We start from the raw sequence: 16,121 nt of genomic DNA, 5'->3' as shown, positions 1-16,121 counted from the left end.
AGAAATATTGGGTTCAATTGTGGCCATAAGTAGGGGACTACCTATATAATCTCCAAAGGCCAAGCTAGTGAGGTTATTTTACCTACTGCGGTTAAAGGATATTTCTCAAGTAATATATAAACTATATAGCAGTGGATTCAATTTTTAGAGTTTCCACACTACTATCTTAGGTCCAGACAGATCTGGATTCAAAGCTTGAAAATTTTCTCAAGTAATTGCAGTATTTCAGAGATTTCCCTGAATATGCCTTAAAGTCAGTATTTTCTTCACTAATAAAATTAGACTTGGAAGTCACAGTTGAATAAAATAGAAAGCAAATCTAATGAATTGCTAGTTATTGAAATGAGGCTCAGATGAATAAGCCTTAAGACGATATATCATATATTATGGGAAAAGGTGACTTGGCAGTGCAGCTGAGCTGCAAAAGTACACACTGGTAGTTCTTTATTTACCTCCTGAACTGTCTCCATAGGTGGTGGGGGATCCTTATTCCTGCAGAGATTTACAATGACCCATGTGACGTTCCGGAGAAAAGTGATGGGAATGGAGGGATTGATGAAGGATAGAAGCGGTTTGACAACTCCCAGTGATATGACATAATCTCTACACTGAGGACCATCACCTACAGAAGCGAAAATTAAAAAAAAATTATATTCATAATGGCAAATCCTTGGAATGTATGCAGTGACATGTATGTGCACTGATGTTCTGTGACAGAGATTCTATGTTTCTCCATTAGAAACTGCTCAGCAAAAATCTAATTGCACAATTTTGCATTAATTTATGACAAGTTAAGCTAAATTCTCCAAAACATGTTTTCTTTAAATATGCTGCAGTAGTAAAAAACAAAAAAATAAAACTTGGAGAAACATAGTCTCATCAGATAATGCCAATGTATAAGATTAGAGTTTAAAGCGTTCAATGCCTATGAATTTATTTTTATAAATACCATTACTTACCAATAATATTCCCAAGGGCCCAAACAGCTTGTTCACAAACATTTTGATGCGGTGAATGGAGCAATCTTAAGAAGAGAGGTACTGCATCTGTAATAGAGGGATGCTTCAGTGAAATGTGATCTTCCAGACACACCTTGCATTTTGGTACTTAAACAGAAACAAAAATAACACAAAAGTAATAGTTGAAATTCATCTAATATTAACTGGGAACTAGATTCCATGCTATTTGAGGAGGAAAATGAGTGAATTTTTATAGTAAGATATAAGCTACATTAACCATCCAGAAATAATTCTTTGCTCTACAACACAAGAGATTATGCTTTGCAAAAAAAGAAAGAAAAACCCACCCTTTTTTATGGAGGATACTTTCCAAAATCCTCTCTTTGAAATGGACTGAAAAATAATATAAACATTTGCAACCTTCCTAGAGCAATAATTTCTGACTGACTATACACTTCTTCATTTTCTGTCACTAGATGCAGAGGATGGGAATTGCACATTTAAAATATTTCAGTTTCACCTAACCCAGGAGCTAATTTCAAGGTTGTGTGAACATTTATTAATATTTGTATTTACATTTTCTCTGTTGGTATAATATCAATCATTCATAATTAACATTTCTGCAAGGCATCAATGTCTACCTTAGCATCAGAGATATGCCTTAATTTATAGGAATGGCCTCAAATAAGGAGGTTATCTAGCTATCATTCTGACTACTGCCATGGTTGGGAGTAGGATTCGGTTTTCCCGATCAGATCCAAACATTATGGAAGCAAAGATAAAGAAACACCATAATTGAGATATAAAGATATAGACAAGTTTGTATATAATGATGGAGGTCTTTAACATAATCAGATCTGAAATTATTTAAAACAGGCAGCAGCATCTCATTCCCCAAAGAAGTATTAATGACTCCATGGACCCACTAAATGGCACCTCCCAGGATGCCTTAATTAACCAGGAGGAACATGGATCGAAAACATAAATGGTTCAGTCCACAATTCCAAGATTTCTTTCCATCAGACCCAATATGTCATGCGAAGATTATATACAGTATATGCCATATATGCACATAGAGAGGAAATTATATATGTTTATTATATTGTTAAAAGATATTTCATTTCAATATTAAATATTTAAAACACTTACTAGACTGTACAACAGCTTGAGTCTGTAAAGAAGTGCCTGATGCTATGTTAGTCAAGGCCCAAGCAGCTTCAAACTGTAAGGAAGGACTGTTTATAAAAAGACAAAAATACAATATAGTAGCAATAATATCTACAAAATGCAACAAAGAGGTTCTCAGTTAATATGAAAGCATTAATTCACTACTCTATAATTAAATTTTACTATATCCATTCCTTACAATATCACTGAAAAGCTGACCTATTTTAATGATAATTTCAGAAATTATGAGCACAAATATAATGCACAAATGTTTATTTTGGCAGAACATCAATGCATATTAAATTCCTGACATGATTTTTTGTTTGACAGCTGCATTTTTCCTTCCTGGATTTTCTAACAGTTTTCTAATAGTGAAAACTGTTGCAGCACTTTTGGATGCAATCTGAATTATTCAATAATTGAGTATGGCTCAAAAAATTCTTGATGGCCTTTAGCACAGCTGTGCACTGATGTACAGTACACAGATCATTTTGCACACTTGTAGTCTATTTGTCACAAAGGTGATTTTTCTGTACATAACAAATTAAATCATCCTATCTTCTCTAAAAGTAACTTTTGTAACCCACTCCAGAGGATTAATAGATTTACATTTCAAAATACCCTCTGTCCTGGGGTGGGTAATCTTGAAAGCCGTGGACATTTTTTGAGAAAGTAAGAATGCATGGCAAGAATGCAAAGTGGGGAGGGCTTGGATTTTCCATTGTTTCCCCTCAATTTTATCCCCTTTTGGAGGGCATTATTTTTGAAGCTAAATTAAGCTTACTCTGTTTGCACTAAAGTTTTCATGTATTTCAAAATGAAGGTAACTTTGCTGCCTATTTGGGTCATTATGGCGGTTTGGGACTCCCAGACAACAGCCACCACCACCACCAAAAGTGTATGAGTTTCATGAAGTTTTGGGATCTCAAGTTTACCAACTCTGTTTCACTGCATACAGGTGAAGTCAAGAGTTCAGTGCTGAAGCTGTTTTTCAAGTTAATTGCTGTGCTCTACATGTAAGAATATAATACGAACCATGTTTAAAGCTCTATTTAAAATGGCCTAAGTAGGAAGCCATCGCCACAAAATGTGATAGCAAATTCCCTATCAGCTAACTGCACAATCTCAACTGTAATAAAGAAAAATGTCTTTCAGTGGAGGCGTTCCAGTCTTTTGGTTGTTTGTCTTCTGATCCTGGCCTATAATATACTTTTCCTGGCCTATAATAGACTTTTAGAGATGTAACGATAAGAACTGTAAACAATATTCTAAATGGTTACTTCTTACATAACTTATATAAAGGCATCACATAACCTTAATCCTGAAGATGGTGACGAGATCTTTAATAAGATCTTATCAGATAGGCAGATTCAATTTGGAGAAGGCAGTCATGGAAATATCTAGGACCTGAGCCATGTAGGACTTTCAAAGTGATGACCGGTACCTTAAGCTGCATTCAAAAGGTGGCAGCCAATGAAGCTCCCACAGTAGTGATGTTACATGGGGGAACTTTAGTGCATCATAATTACTTGGACTGCTGAATGATGCACCAGCTGAAGGTTCTGGATAATCTTCAAGACAGCCCCATGAACAGTACACTGCAATAATCTGCTGATGAGATGACAAGAGCATGAGTAACTTGACTGAGTGAGGCCTTCTGATCTAGGAAAGGTCACAAAAAGCTGACAATATGTAATTGTGCATAAGCCTTTGCATCTTCCGGCTATTTAAGCAGGAACTGTAAGTTCAAAAGGACCCTAAAGTTGCAGACAATTCCATCTGGGTAGTGTTACTCTGTCCACTGTCAATGATAGCTGGATTCAGTCAGCTTCCAAATCCACAGCCATTCAAATTGGTAGAATTAAGTCTAAGCCTCTTTCATCTCATTCTTAAAATAAATTAAGTCACTTTAAACAATCTTGCTGAATGGTTATCCAGGTACAATAAAAGTAAGATGTAAGTTTTCTTTGCTTCTTTATTGCCACGATATAGACTTGAACCTCTTAACCATGTTTGGTGACATTCATTAACCTAATTAAACTGGCTACCTACTTATTAGATCCCTGCCCCTACTGGTTGGTGAAGGCCACCTGAGGTGGGGAGAAGAAAGTGATATGTAGCTGAGTCCATGAAGCACTGCTTGCTTAGTTGGGACAAGAAGTGGTACCACCTGCCTTGAAGGTCTTGCAAGCTGCTATCTTTTAAACTAACTATTCCAGAAAGTAGCATCATGGGCAGTTATAGACCCGCCATAGTATGTCCATATAATACCTCTGTTTCATGAGCTGCCCTAGTTATCTGTAGACTTCTGGATGCAAAATACTAGTTATCATTTATAAAGTCTTTCATAGGGCCTGGGTATTTGAGAGACTTTCTGTCTTCCGTGGTTTCAGCCAATCCTATACAATCCAGTATAGTAGGCATACTCTAGATACCATCAATCAAACAGGGCGGTATGGTGGGACCTAGGAATAATGTATTCTTGTTCATTAAATAAGTTAGTCCATGATTACCTAGCCCCATAGTTGTCATAGTGGTTGTGATTTTACAACCTGCCTCTCCCCTCTCCAAGAAAGTTAAGTTGAATTCTCAAAGACTGAAAGGTGTAGAGAATGCCAAAAGCAACCCTGCAAGAATGTCAAACAGTCCATCACAAACACGCAGTCCTAACTAAGGACTATAACGAGGAGAAGAAAACAGTATTCCAAGGATATAAATTAAAGCGGGGAGGGGGGGAGAAGGCCAAAGGTAGGAGATTTTCAAAAAGCAAATGGCTTTCCACCAAAATGGCAAGCACTTTCGTCTACTAGAACTAGAAGGACAGCCCTATTATACGAAACAAAAAGTGACAAGAATAAAAAGAAAACACAGAGAAATGAATACAGATGTTGATGACTACATGTAGACTCTGCTAAAAGAGCACAATTTGTGCAGAATTTGTAGAATGACTGTGTAAGGTAACAAATAAAAACAACCGTCATAACCAGAAGTTTATTAATGTTAAGATGTGTTTAACCTAGCAAAGTAATATTACAATGTATTTACAGACAAGTGTTCAAAATAAAAAATACATTAGGAAGAGTAATGGTTTAGGCTTCTTAACCGCAGCCTTTCAAGAAAAAAACTTCAATTTATATTATAAACACATAGGAAAAAGCACTACTTACTTGTCATCCCTTTCTAGACATTTAACCAATATTGGTAAAATTCCAGATTTTATTAAATCATCAATAGGAGGATTTCTATCACTTGATAATAATTTTCTGTAAAATTAAAACAAAACTAATCAATAAAAAATATAATATGAGGAAAAGATTAATAATACTTTAGTCTTTCAAATAAAATAAATGCCTACCTTGCAGCTTGAACAGCACTCAGCTGGATAATAGGGTTATCACTAGTAGCATTCTACAGCAACAAACAGATTTCAAAAAATTAGATTAAATATGAAACAAATCCAGCTGAAAATAATAATAATTGTTATCAACTTACCTGTAATATAGTTTCTAGTGTAACGTTTTGCTTAAAAAAGAGAAAAAAATTGTTTAGTTCCAACTTTCTCAGAATTCAGTATTCTCAGAAAAATAACCAGCCCATGAATTTTAAAATGTTATATCAAAATAATATTATATCAACATTATAGCATTATATAATGTTATATAATGAATGTTTCCATTTTCCTTATTAATCATACCAAAAATGAACGAAACATAAATAGAAATAAGAGCTTCATAAGTATTAATGACAGTATAATCTAGACTCAGATATACAAGGTGTGGGCCTTGCTGATCATTCTGAATGACAACCATTATAAGTTTTATGTGACCAATTGTTAGAATTCAGAGGGTTGTCCAAAACATCTAGAAGGCATCTTGTCAACCTATTTCAATATAAATTAACAAAACAAAAAAAAGAAATATAAATTCAATATATAATGTATGAAAGAAAAAGGGAGAAAGGAAATATTACCACTGTGGTCTTTAGTTTGTCTTCCACATATTTTTTTCCTCTTTCTCTTAGGTTTCAAAAAGTGTTCTTTATTCTAGGGAGATTACATCATCCTTCTATGAGAGAAACTGGATTGTAGAGAATATTGTTCATGATTGGCCAGCATGCTAAACAATGTTATTGTTATTGGGGAAAATAGTCAAAAGGGGATAAAATCTGGGAGTGGAAAATAGTCCTTGACTTATGACACAATTGGGACTGAAATTTTGCTTGCTAAGATATGTGGTTTTTAAGCAAGTCATCACATAACCAGAACCAATTTTTTGACCATTTTTATCATGGTCACTTAAGCGAATCATGTGATCATTAAGTGAATCACACAGTCATTAAGCAAATCTGATTTCTCCCATTGATTTTGCCTATCAGAAGCCAGTTGGGGAAGGTTGCAAATTACAGTTGTGACCTCAAGACACTGCAACTATAAATACAAGCTAGTTGCCAAATGCCCAAATCATAATAATGTGACTGTAGGGCAGTGTTTCTCAACCGTGACAATTTTAAGGCATGTGGACTTCAACTCCCAGAATTCCACAGCCAGCAATGCTGGCTGTGGAATTCTGGGAGTTGAAGTCCACATGCCTTAAAATTGTCAAGGTTGAGAAACACTGCTGTAGGGGTATAATGTATTAAACATTATAAAGCAGTGGACAGCATGGAAAAGAGGCAGTGAGATTAATTTAATAGAATTAATACGTTAACATAATTGTATGATTGATCAATTACATAACTGAAATAAGCAAAAGGAAATCCACCAAGACCAGTTTGAAAAAGTAAAGGAAGGACAATTAGAAACAGTGTTTCCATTAATTAAATAACTTACTGCTTTGAAGTCAGCATCAACATCTGAATCTTCTAAACTTTCTTCTTGGGGCACATTTCTTTTTTTCAACAGATGTTCATCTCTTTTGTTCTGAAAAGAATGAACATTTTAATTATTTTTAATGTTTATTTACTCTTCAAAGTAAATTTTAAACAAACTTTACATGTATTAATATTAGTCATGCAAAATTCTGTAACTGATAAATCCTTTAAATACAAAGGATTATCTATGACTGAAAAGTTACCTATATAAGTAAGATGAAATATATAAATAATGTAAATATTGTGAATGGGTGCATTGACTGATTATGTGCCATCAAGGTGATTTCAATTCTCAGCAACAACATACATAGATTTTCTCCATGACAATCTGTCCCCAATCTGTGCTCCAGGGGTGAAAAGGAGCAAGGCCCCTTTAAAGAAAAGGTGGAAGAGACAACATCAGAAAAAGGAAAGGAAGCGAGGTTGTCATGCAGGAATACAAGCTAATTTGAGGGCTAATCCACATGGAGCTCCATTTCCATCTGTCCTGTTTGCCGTCGTTCGCTCCCTAGAGATTAAAATGGACGTTCCGAAACTTGAGCTGGTCACGAACAAGGAGTGTATATCGGAGGTGGTGGCCCTTTGAGAGCTGTATGCAACGAAATTTCATTTTGATGTATGCCGATTGGTTTACATTCAAGGTGACAATAAAGTTGTTGTTGTTGTTGTTGTTGTTGTTATTATTATTATTATTATTATTATTATTATTATTATTATTATTATTATTATTATTATTATTATTATTATTATTATTATTATTATTATTATTAAACGTTGTCCTTCAGGTCTTTCAATGGTGCACCCTTTCCCACTGTAGCTTAGTCCAAGGATCCCCAATCTCTGAGCCACAGCCCACTAGTGGGCTGTGAGCTGTTTACAACTTAGCTGCAGAAACGGTGGGTGAGTGCGTGCGTACGAATATCCCCACTTGCACAAGCAGTGGGCAAGCTTACACAAATGGAGCTGCATACGCGTGCGTGCCAGCTGCTCACACGGAACCATCCCCTCCCACCAGTCCGCAAAGCCAGAAAAGCTGGGGAACTTTGGCTTAGTACACCCATCTTTCTACTGGTTATCTTCTTCTCTTTCCTTCCAGATTTCCCAGCATTAGAGTTTTCTCAAGAAAGCCAAATCTTTGCATAATGTGTCTAAACTGGAGTATTTTGTGCCTTAAGTGAGAACTCTGGGTTGATTTGTTCCCTGATCCATTTATTTGTTTTCTTGACTGTCCACGATATTCTCAAGAGTCTTCTTTAAGACAAAAGTTCAAAAGTGTCAATACTCTTCCTATCCTGCATTTTCAATGTCCAACTTTTACTTTCATTGAGTATCACATAGGTAAGAGTATAGAACATACTTATATTTGAGTATTTTTTCCAAAGCCTTCATTACTGCTTTACTAAGTACTAGTCTGCAGCATATTTCTTGACAAATATTCTGGAGGAGAACTTACATTAGCAGATGCTTGAAATATTACCTTATGTGTACTTTCATACAAGCAGGCAGGAAAAATGTAGATAGTATGGGATGTTTCTGAATTTAATACAATTTAGTACTCAATTAGAAGCTCTGAGCTGAGAGGGGAGAACTCAAAAGATTGTATTACATTAATGTAAAAACTATAATTGAAAGAAAACAATGGTCAAGTCCTAAATTAATGTTATCAAAACTAATTCAAGCAATATATTGAATGAACTGCAGATCATAAAGCATATGTGTCCTGTTTCAGTCCATACACACTCAGGGAAGCCATCACATATGTGTACAAACCAAAATAAAAAGACAGATTTTTCATTTTGGGTCACTGTAACAGTTAATGACAGAAGGTAAAAGTTCTCACTCTTGTGTAAAAGTTCTTACTACTCAAAGTGATCAGAAATAAGGTTCTTATTTACTCCTTCTTTTATCCCTTGCTGAGAAGCTAAAATACCCAAAGGTTTATCTTTATTATCAGATTTGCTAATAAGGGTCTTCATTTGCTGATATTTTTATGCGACACCCAGAAAAATACGGCATACTCCATTTAATCCTCCAGGGAAAGATTGAAGACAAACGAGGTCCAGGCAGAAGAAGAACATCGTGGCTTCAAAATCTAAGGGATTGGTTTGGACAAAACTCAGCAGCACTTTTTCATGTGGCTGCTGATAAAAACAGGATCGCCAACATGATCGCCAACATCCGATAACAGATATGGCACAAGAAGAAGATTTGCTGATAATAATTCAGTTAAAACAAAGTCTTCTTTAGACATTCATAAACAGTAATGAAATGATTATAATAGATTTAAATGAATTTACAAATAGGAGTATTTCTAAGCTAAGTTTGCCTTTATTGTAAAGTTATGCAAACAATTATATTTCAAGACTAAATATTCCATAGTTTCAATAAACAATTTCGAGTTTCATTAGAACTAATTCAATACTATTGTACCTTTACCAAAAGTGTTCCAATCTTGAAACAATCCAACAGATCTTACAGGGCTGTTCTAAGATCAAAATCATTCTAACTAGGGTTAGAATGGTTTTAATGAGGCTACAAACATCCATTTTGAACAGTTTGTACTCTGAATGTTTTGTTCTTCTACTTAATTCTAAACGTATTTTGACACACTTATATTTTTAATATACTGAGTATAAGCAACAGCTGCTACTTAAAACAGCAGTTGGCTACTTCATGTTTTTTACTATTTCTGTACAAAACTCTAAATACATTACTTAGAAATAAGTATCTGAGTTCAATAGGGTTTACTTCTAAGTGCATTTATACAGAATTGTACACTTCAAAATAAAAAACCAAGCAGTGGTAGATAATGGCAAGAAAATAACCCTTGAAAATGCTGAGGTGGGGACTGTATATATGCATAATTAAACCAATTGCTACTTTGATATTTTGTATAATTCTCTCATCTCAAATTTTAACAACGCATAGAAAATAAAGAAGAGTACCACACTCTTTCTTCTACTATCCCTATTTGATCTTAGCGCTACAAAGGAGATGAAGAAGCACAAAGACAGTTGCTTTTCTTATTTCCAATCTGGTGTTATGAATGAGGTAAGTAGCACAATTGTAGCTGCTCTAACGCCATCTCATTAACCGTTTATTCAACTGACTTTCCTTTTCTTCCTAATGGTTGTTAGTACAGACTAACTGGCAAAACTTGTTGAGTCGATTTTCCTATTCTCCCTCAGCATTTTTTTCCCCTGCCTTTTACTTATTTAGGGAAAGGAACTCTTCCCCTCCACCAAAATTTCCAACTGTTTAAAAGGAAAAAAAATGTGTGTTTCTGACATACAGGAAGGAGCACTGTACAAAATAAAATTCATGCATTGCTTTACTGGATTAATCCAGGCACAAAGTTTTTCTCAAAGCTTCTAAGATGAATCTAGAGAACAATGCAGTTCCAACCAAGCATGTTGTCTCCACTCCAACTGAACTTACAAGCTGTTTGATATTGGGAAGCAAGGCCATTCTAGGCCTACGTTTTTCTGATTCTATTAGTTATAGCTTGACTTACAGATGATTGCTATCTCATAGTTTTGCTCCCTTCTTAATTTATTTTGTGCTCACATAAATATTATCAAATCATCAGATTATTCATACATTACCTTATCCTTTTCTACTCTTGACATTAAATTACTTAGTTTAACAAAATGTTTCTACCTGCACTTCATCTATGCCATCAGATCAGGTTAGTTCAAATTTTATTCATAAGATTATTAATGTTTTCAGAGAAATAATGTGTTTCAGATTAGAGTTTTGAAAACAGTTAGTGAAAAGCAATAAGCAATAGGAACCTAATTTTCGCAGTTCCCTAGCAGAAATATTGGTGGTGTGAAAAGAAATGTTGAAAAAAGCAAATTCCATGAGTTACCAGAACAATCACTGATTGGTATTGTAAACTTTGGACAATGATCCCATTAGTAACTTTATGGATACCACTAACGCATGGGAATAAAATGCTCACAGAAGGGGGTAAAGAACAGAATTAGAATAAACAGCAACACTATCATATAGAATTAAAAATGCTGCAGTTAAATGTACCAATAGTGACTCCTCAAGAAACTGTAATTAAAAAAACGCACAGAAAATAAACTATTTTTTGAGGAGACACTATTGATATTCTCAGCACCACTGGGAAAAACCTCAAATGATGAGCTAAGGCTCTGCCCATATTAAGAGCTGCGTGAACAACTTTAGCTAAGTGGAAAATAACCCATGATTAGAAAAATCAATACTATCTGTGAGATATTTCTATAATACAGTATAATAATGATTTAACACAGAGGTCCCCAACCTTTTGGGCACCAGGGACCGGTTCCGTGGAGAGAGGTTTTTCCGCGGACTGGAGGGTGCGTGGTTTTGTGTGCTACCTGCATCCTGCGGATGGGGCTTTGCTTGTTTGTGCAGACCAGTTGCTGCCATGCCACAGATTGGTACCGGTCCGTGGACCCCTGATTTAACATAATATGAAAATGCACCCAGTGTAGAATTTATTATATACTTACTTTTCTAAGTTCAATTGTCACTTCATTTCTATGTCTTCGCATGGTCTGAAAAAGAAAACTAACATGAAATACAGAAATTAAATGCATTTGTATGTTTGTTATATTTGTAAACCACTAGATGGGAGCCAGTTTGGTGTAGTGATTAAGGCATCAGGCTAGAAAACATGAGACTGAGTTCTAGTCCTACCTTGGCACAAAGCCTGCTTGGGTGACCTTGGACCAGCCCTTCTCTCTTAGCCCTAGAAAGTATGCAAATCACTTCCAAAAATCTTGCCAAGCAGGCAGTCTCTGAGAATTAGACACAACTGCACAGAAACACCCCCTCCCATCAGATAGAGAAAATGTCTCCTAGTGATTTATATCACAAAAACATGAAACACTTAAAAAAACTAAAATCAAGATAAAACACAAATGTACCATAGTACAACAGGCATGATGATGGTTATTCACTGTCCAACAGCTCTCAAAGCAGCTCTGTGTGTGTATTAACTTCTGTAAGGCCAATATCTGAAATAATCCTTCAGACTCAGAAGATATGGATTACTCAATTTAAGCCTTCGGAAATGTTAGAACATTCACAATTACACTACATATTATGAAACTACATGCTATAGGTCTGTTGATTTTCTTGAATGGTGGAATGGAAAATAATTTAAAATGCAGATCCTCTAATCTGTTTCATGGGACTCCAAGGTATCTCAAGAACCTGATAAGATTCGATGAGAATTAAGCCCTCCCCCTCAAAAAGGTTCATTCAAAGATAGCCAATTTCCAATCAGTAGAGTTTTCCTTCTTGATTGTGGGTGTCAGGATTCTTTTAACAACAGATTCTGGCAGTCTGGAAGTTTCAAAACTCCTGCTCTTTTCTATATAGATAGTCCTTGACTTCTGCTTGTTTAATAATGATCCAAAATTATGACAGCCATGGAATGGGTGCTTTACAGCCTATAAAGCACTCCTGGCCATGGCAAAACATTGCACCACAACCCCCATAGTCACACTCAGGTGAGCTGAGTACTTGGCAACCTGCTCTCACTTATGACCAGCTGCCAAGCCATTCGCAACTGTGTGATTACTATTGGCAATTTTCCCCAGAAATTCAATAGGGAAGTCAGCAAGGAAGGTAGCAAACTGCCGTTGCCTACCACAGAACTGAAATTCCGTCAAGACAGGCATCTTTTTGAGACCAAAAAGGAGGAAGGAAATTTCAGCCAGGAGGTAATCTCAGTTCTCAAGTTGAACTGAGATTCTCCTTCCCCACAGGGAGCCCTTTAAGAGCAAATGAGCTGCCCACCGAGCTACAGAAACAGAAGTCAGATCTCAAGATCTGACCTCCATTCCTGCAGCCCTATAACCGAGTTCCCTTCTGTACATGAAGGGGAGCTGAACCTGACAGGCAACTCTTTCATTCCTTCCACTTAAGACCCAGGAGACGGCTGAACAACCATAATTAGGAGTGCTGGAATTGAGGTTGTTGAGCTAAGCCGTCATATGGGTGTCTCACTTAACAACTGCTTTGCTGAATGACAAAGATTCTGGTCCCAATTGTGGTCATAAGACAAAAACTACCTATATTTCTCTCTCCAGAAACACCTTAGAAAAATTGTTCTGACAAAGAACCAACAATACATGCAGACCTGACTCCCTAACAAAGATAAAGAACTGTTTTGAGAAAAGAAGTACAAAGCTACTCAAGCAATGACATATACTTACTGCACAAAATATGATGGAAACAGCAGCCTGTATTTTAAACACTCATTTTGACAGTGCAACTTTAAGCTGAGATCTATACTATATATACAACTACAGGAAACAACATAAAAATATACTACACAATGGGAAGCAAAGAAAATTATGGGAGTGTAATTCTGACACAATATTTGTGCGTAATTATAAGCTGAGATTCCTGCTGACCCATAAATGCATTCTATTCCTTCTTCTATTCACTTGTAAAACAGACTACATTCTTGTTGCCAGCATGTTCCAGTTCAGTAATGAAAAATAAGCCATTATTCTGACTATACAGATATGACAAAGTATCAATTTCTTTTTTTAAAAAACTGACAATGTATATATTATTACTGTCTTATGTTACCTCTGAAATTCCCATAGTCACTATTTAACTTATTTTATAATACAGGTTGTCCTCACTTATCAATGACATATAAGCCCAGACTTTAGGTCATAATCATTGCAGTTGTTAAGTGGCTCACTACAAGACCTGACTCAATTGTATAACTATTTTTACAACAGTCATAAAGCAAGTCACCATTGTCATTAAGTGAACCACCTGGTTGTTACATGAATGCATTCCCCTGAATTGCCATTTTTGTGAGAAACTGGCAAAAAAATATAAGTCATGATCATGTGACTTTGGAATGCTGCAATCAGTCATAAATGCAAGCCTCTTGCCAAATGCCTGAAATTTTTCTTCCAAAAATCATCAGACTAAAATGTGTGATTTTGAAAAACATCATCAACATATTCTTCTTGATTGAGGGATTGGTAATAGATATCATATACAAGTAGTCTTTGACTTAACAAACATTGAAAGTTATGACAGACCCCCCCCCCCCCAAAGCTCTTACAACTCAGTTTTGAAGTTCTGATGTTGGATGCCTCTGGCTGTTGTATGACTATACTTTGGGGAACTCGGCAATCATCCTGTAATTATGGCTGTTTACAGCACCCCACAGTCACATGGCCTTGATTTAAAATAGTTTTGCCAGAAACTGGTATATACTTCTCTTTCTGGCAAAACCTAGCCCATAGCAAACAATGGGTTCACTTAACAATCATGGTGTTCAATTAATGATCCCCCCCAAAAGGTAAAAACTAGTCCAATCACATGTTTTACGACTGTCATGAACATAATTGCCAAGCTTAATTACAAGTACTATCTGCCCTTGTATGTATTTTAATCCAAATGTTTTCAACAACAACATATAGTAAATTCCATCTCCCTTTCTATTGCTATGCTTCTTCCTTGAAATACACTATAGTTGCTGTATATCTGTCATCGTCATCATTTTACCAGATATCCTTGTATCTGTTGAAACAGTACCTCTTTTCACGTACTAAGACATCTTGTACTCTGAGCAATATTATATACACAAGACAATTACTTTTTTTGAATCAATATTTTTTCTTAATTTTCACTGGGGAGATTTAATAGACTTCATACAGCTACTCTCATTTTCTTCTACAGTACAAAAGATTTATTTGAAGTTCTTCAAGGTGTTTGTCTCTAGTCCCACAGGATTCAATATAAACTACTGACAGTAAGTGCTTAGGACAGGGGTCTTCAAACTTGGCCCTTTTATGACTTGTGGACTTCAATTCCCAGAATTCCTCAGCCAGCATGCCTGGCTGAGGAATTCTGGGAGTTGAAGTCCACAAGTCATAAAAGGGCCAAGTTTGAAGACCCCTGGCTTAGGAACATGCATTGAACACATATTATGCAGCTCTTTAAATAAGCCACAGAAAAAAGTGAAGGAAATGATTGGTCCCTTAGTGGGGGAAAGTGGCAAGAAGGTGACAAGCAACAGGGAGAAAGCAGAACTATTTAACTCGTTTTTTGCATGTCTGTACACAAAGGGAAAAAACAGACCAACCTATCAAAAATAGTGCCATAAAAAACAGAATAGAAACACAAGTTAAGATAGGTAAGAAAATGGTAAGTGAGCACCTGTCCAGCCTAGACGAGTTCAAGTCACCAGGACCAGATGGATTACACCCCAGGGTTCTCAAGGAACTGGCAGATGTGATCTCAGAACCATTGAACTATATTTTTCAAAGATCCTGGAGCACTGGGGAACTACCAGAGGACTGGAAAAGAGCTGATGTAGTTTCCATCTTTAAAAAAGGAAAAAAATGGATCCAGGAAATTACAGACCTATCAGCCTGACCTCAATACATGGGAATATTCTGGAAAAGATAATCAAACAACGAATCAGCGAACACCTAGAGGCAAACAAAGTCATTACTAAAAGCCAACATGGGTTTGTCCAAAACAGATCATGCCAGACAAATCTTACTGCATTCTTTGACCAAGTGACAAAATTAGTGGATCAGAGGAATGCTGTGGATATAATTTACTTGGACTTCAGTAAGTCATCACCATCAGATGGATTCGTAGCTGGCTGACCCGCCATACTCAGTGTGTGGTCCTCAATGGAACCGTATCTACATGGAGGGAAGTGTGTAGTGGGGTGCCCCAGGGCTCTGTTCTGGGCCCAGTGCTCTTCAACATCTTCATCAACAATTTGGACGAGGGGATAGATGGGGAACTCATCAAATTTGCAGACGACACCAAGCTGGCAGGAATAGCGAAAACTCCAGAAGACAGGCTTAAGATACAAGAGGATCTGGGCAGACTTGAACACTGGGCGCTATCTAACAAAATGAAATTCAATGGTGAAAAAAAGTAAGGTTCTACATTTAGGCAAGAAAAACCAAATGTGCAGGTATAGTATAGGGGGTACATTGCTCAATAGTAGTAACTGTGAGAGGGATCTTGGAGTCCTAGTGGACAATCACTTAAATATGACCCAGCAGTGTGCTGCAGCTGCCAAAAAAGCCAACACAGTGCTAGGCTGCATTAACAGAGGGATAGAATCAA

At 36.3% G+C, this 16,121-nt stretch overlaps 1 protein-coding gene across 1 annotated transcript in view; it reads right to left on the bottom strand.

The window, feature by feature from the left end:
- KPNA3 (karyopherin subunit alpha 3) overlaps positions 1-16,121 on the bottom strand; it is a 36,988-nt gene that overhangs the window by 13,194 nt on the left and 7,673 nt on the right. Inside the window, exons 2-9 of the mRNA XM_015812320.1 lie at positions 11,501-11,545; positions 6,955-7,044; positions 5,619-5,648; positions 5,482-5,534; positions 5,294-5,389; positions 2,109-2,194; positions 960-1,046; positions 453-622 (exon numbers count right to left, since the gene is read on the bottom strand). Coding sequence (XP_015667806.1) covers positions 453-622; positions 960-1,046; positions 2,109-2,194; positions 5,294-5,389; positions 5,482-5,534; positions 5,619-5,648; positions 6,955-7,044; positions 11,501-11,545 — 657 coding nt within the window. The remainder of the gene's footprint in view (positions 1-452; positions 623-959; positions 1,047-2,108; positions 2,195-5,293; positions 5,390-5,481; positions 5,535-5,618; positions 5,649-6,954; positions 7,045-11,500; positions 11,546-16,121) is intronic.

This window comes from Protobothrops mucrosquamatus, unplaced genomic scaffold, assembly GCF_001527695.2.
Source record: "Protobothrops mucrosquamatus isolate PMUCROS unplaced genomic scaffold, P.Mucros_1.0 scaffold78, whole genome shotgun sequence".
In the NCBI taxonomy this organism is placed as follows: Eukaryota; Metazoa; Chordata; class Lepidosauria; order Squamata; family Viperidae; genus Protobothrops; species Protobothrops mucrosquamatus.
Note: the sequence above shows the minus strand (reverse complement) of the source record. Positions and strands in the feature narration are given on the sequence as shown.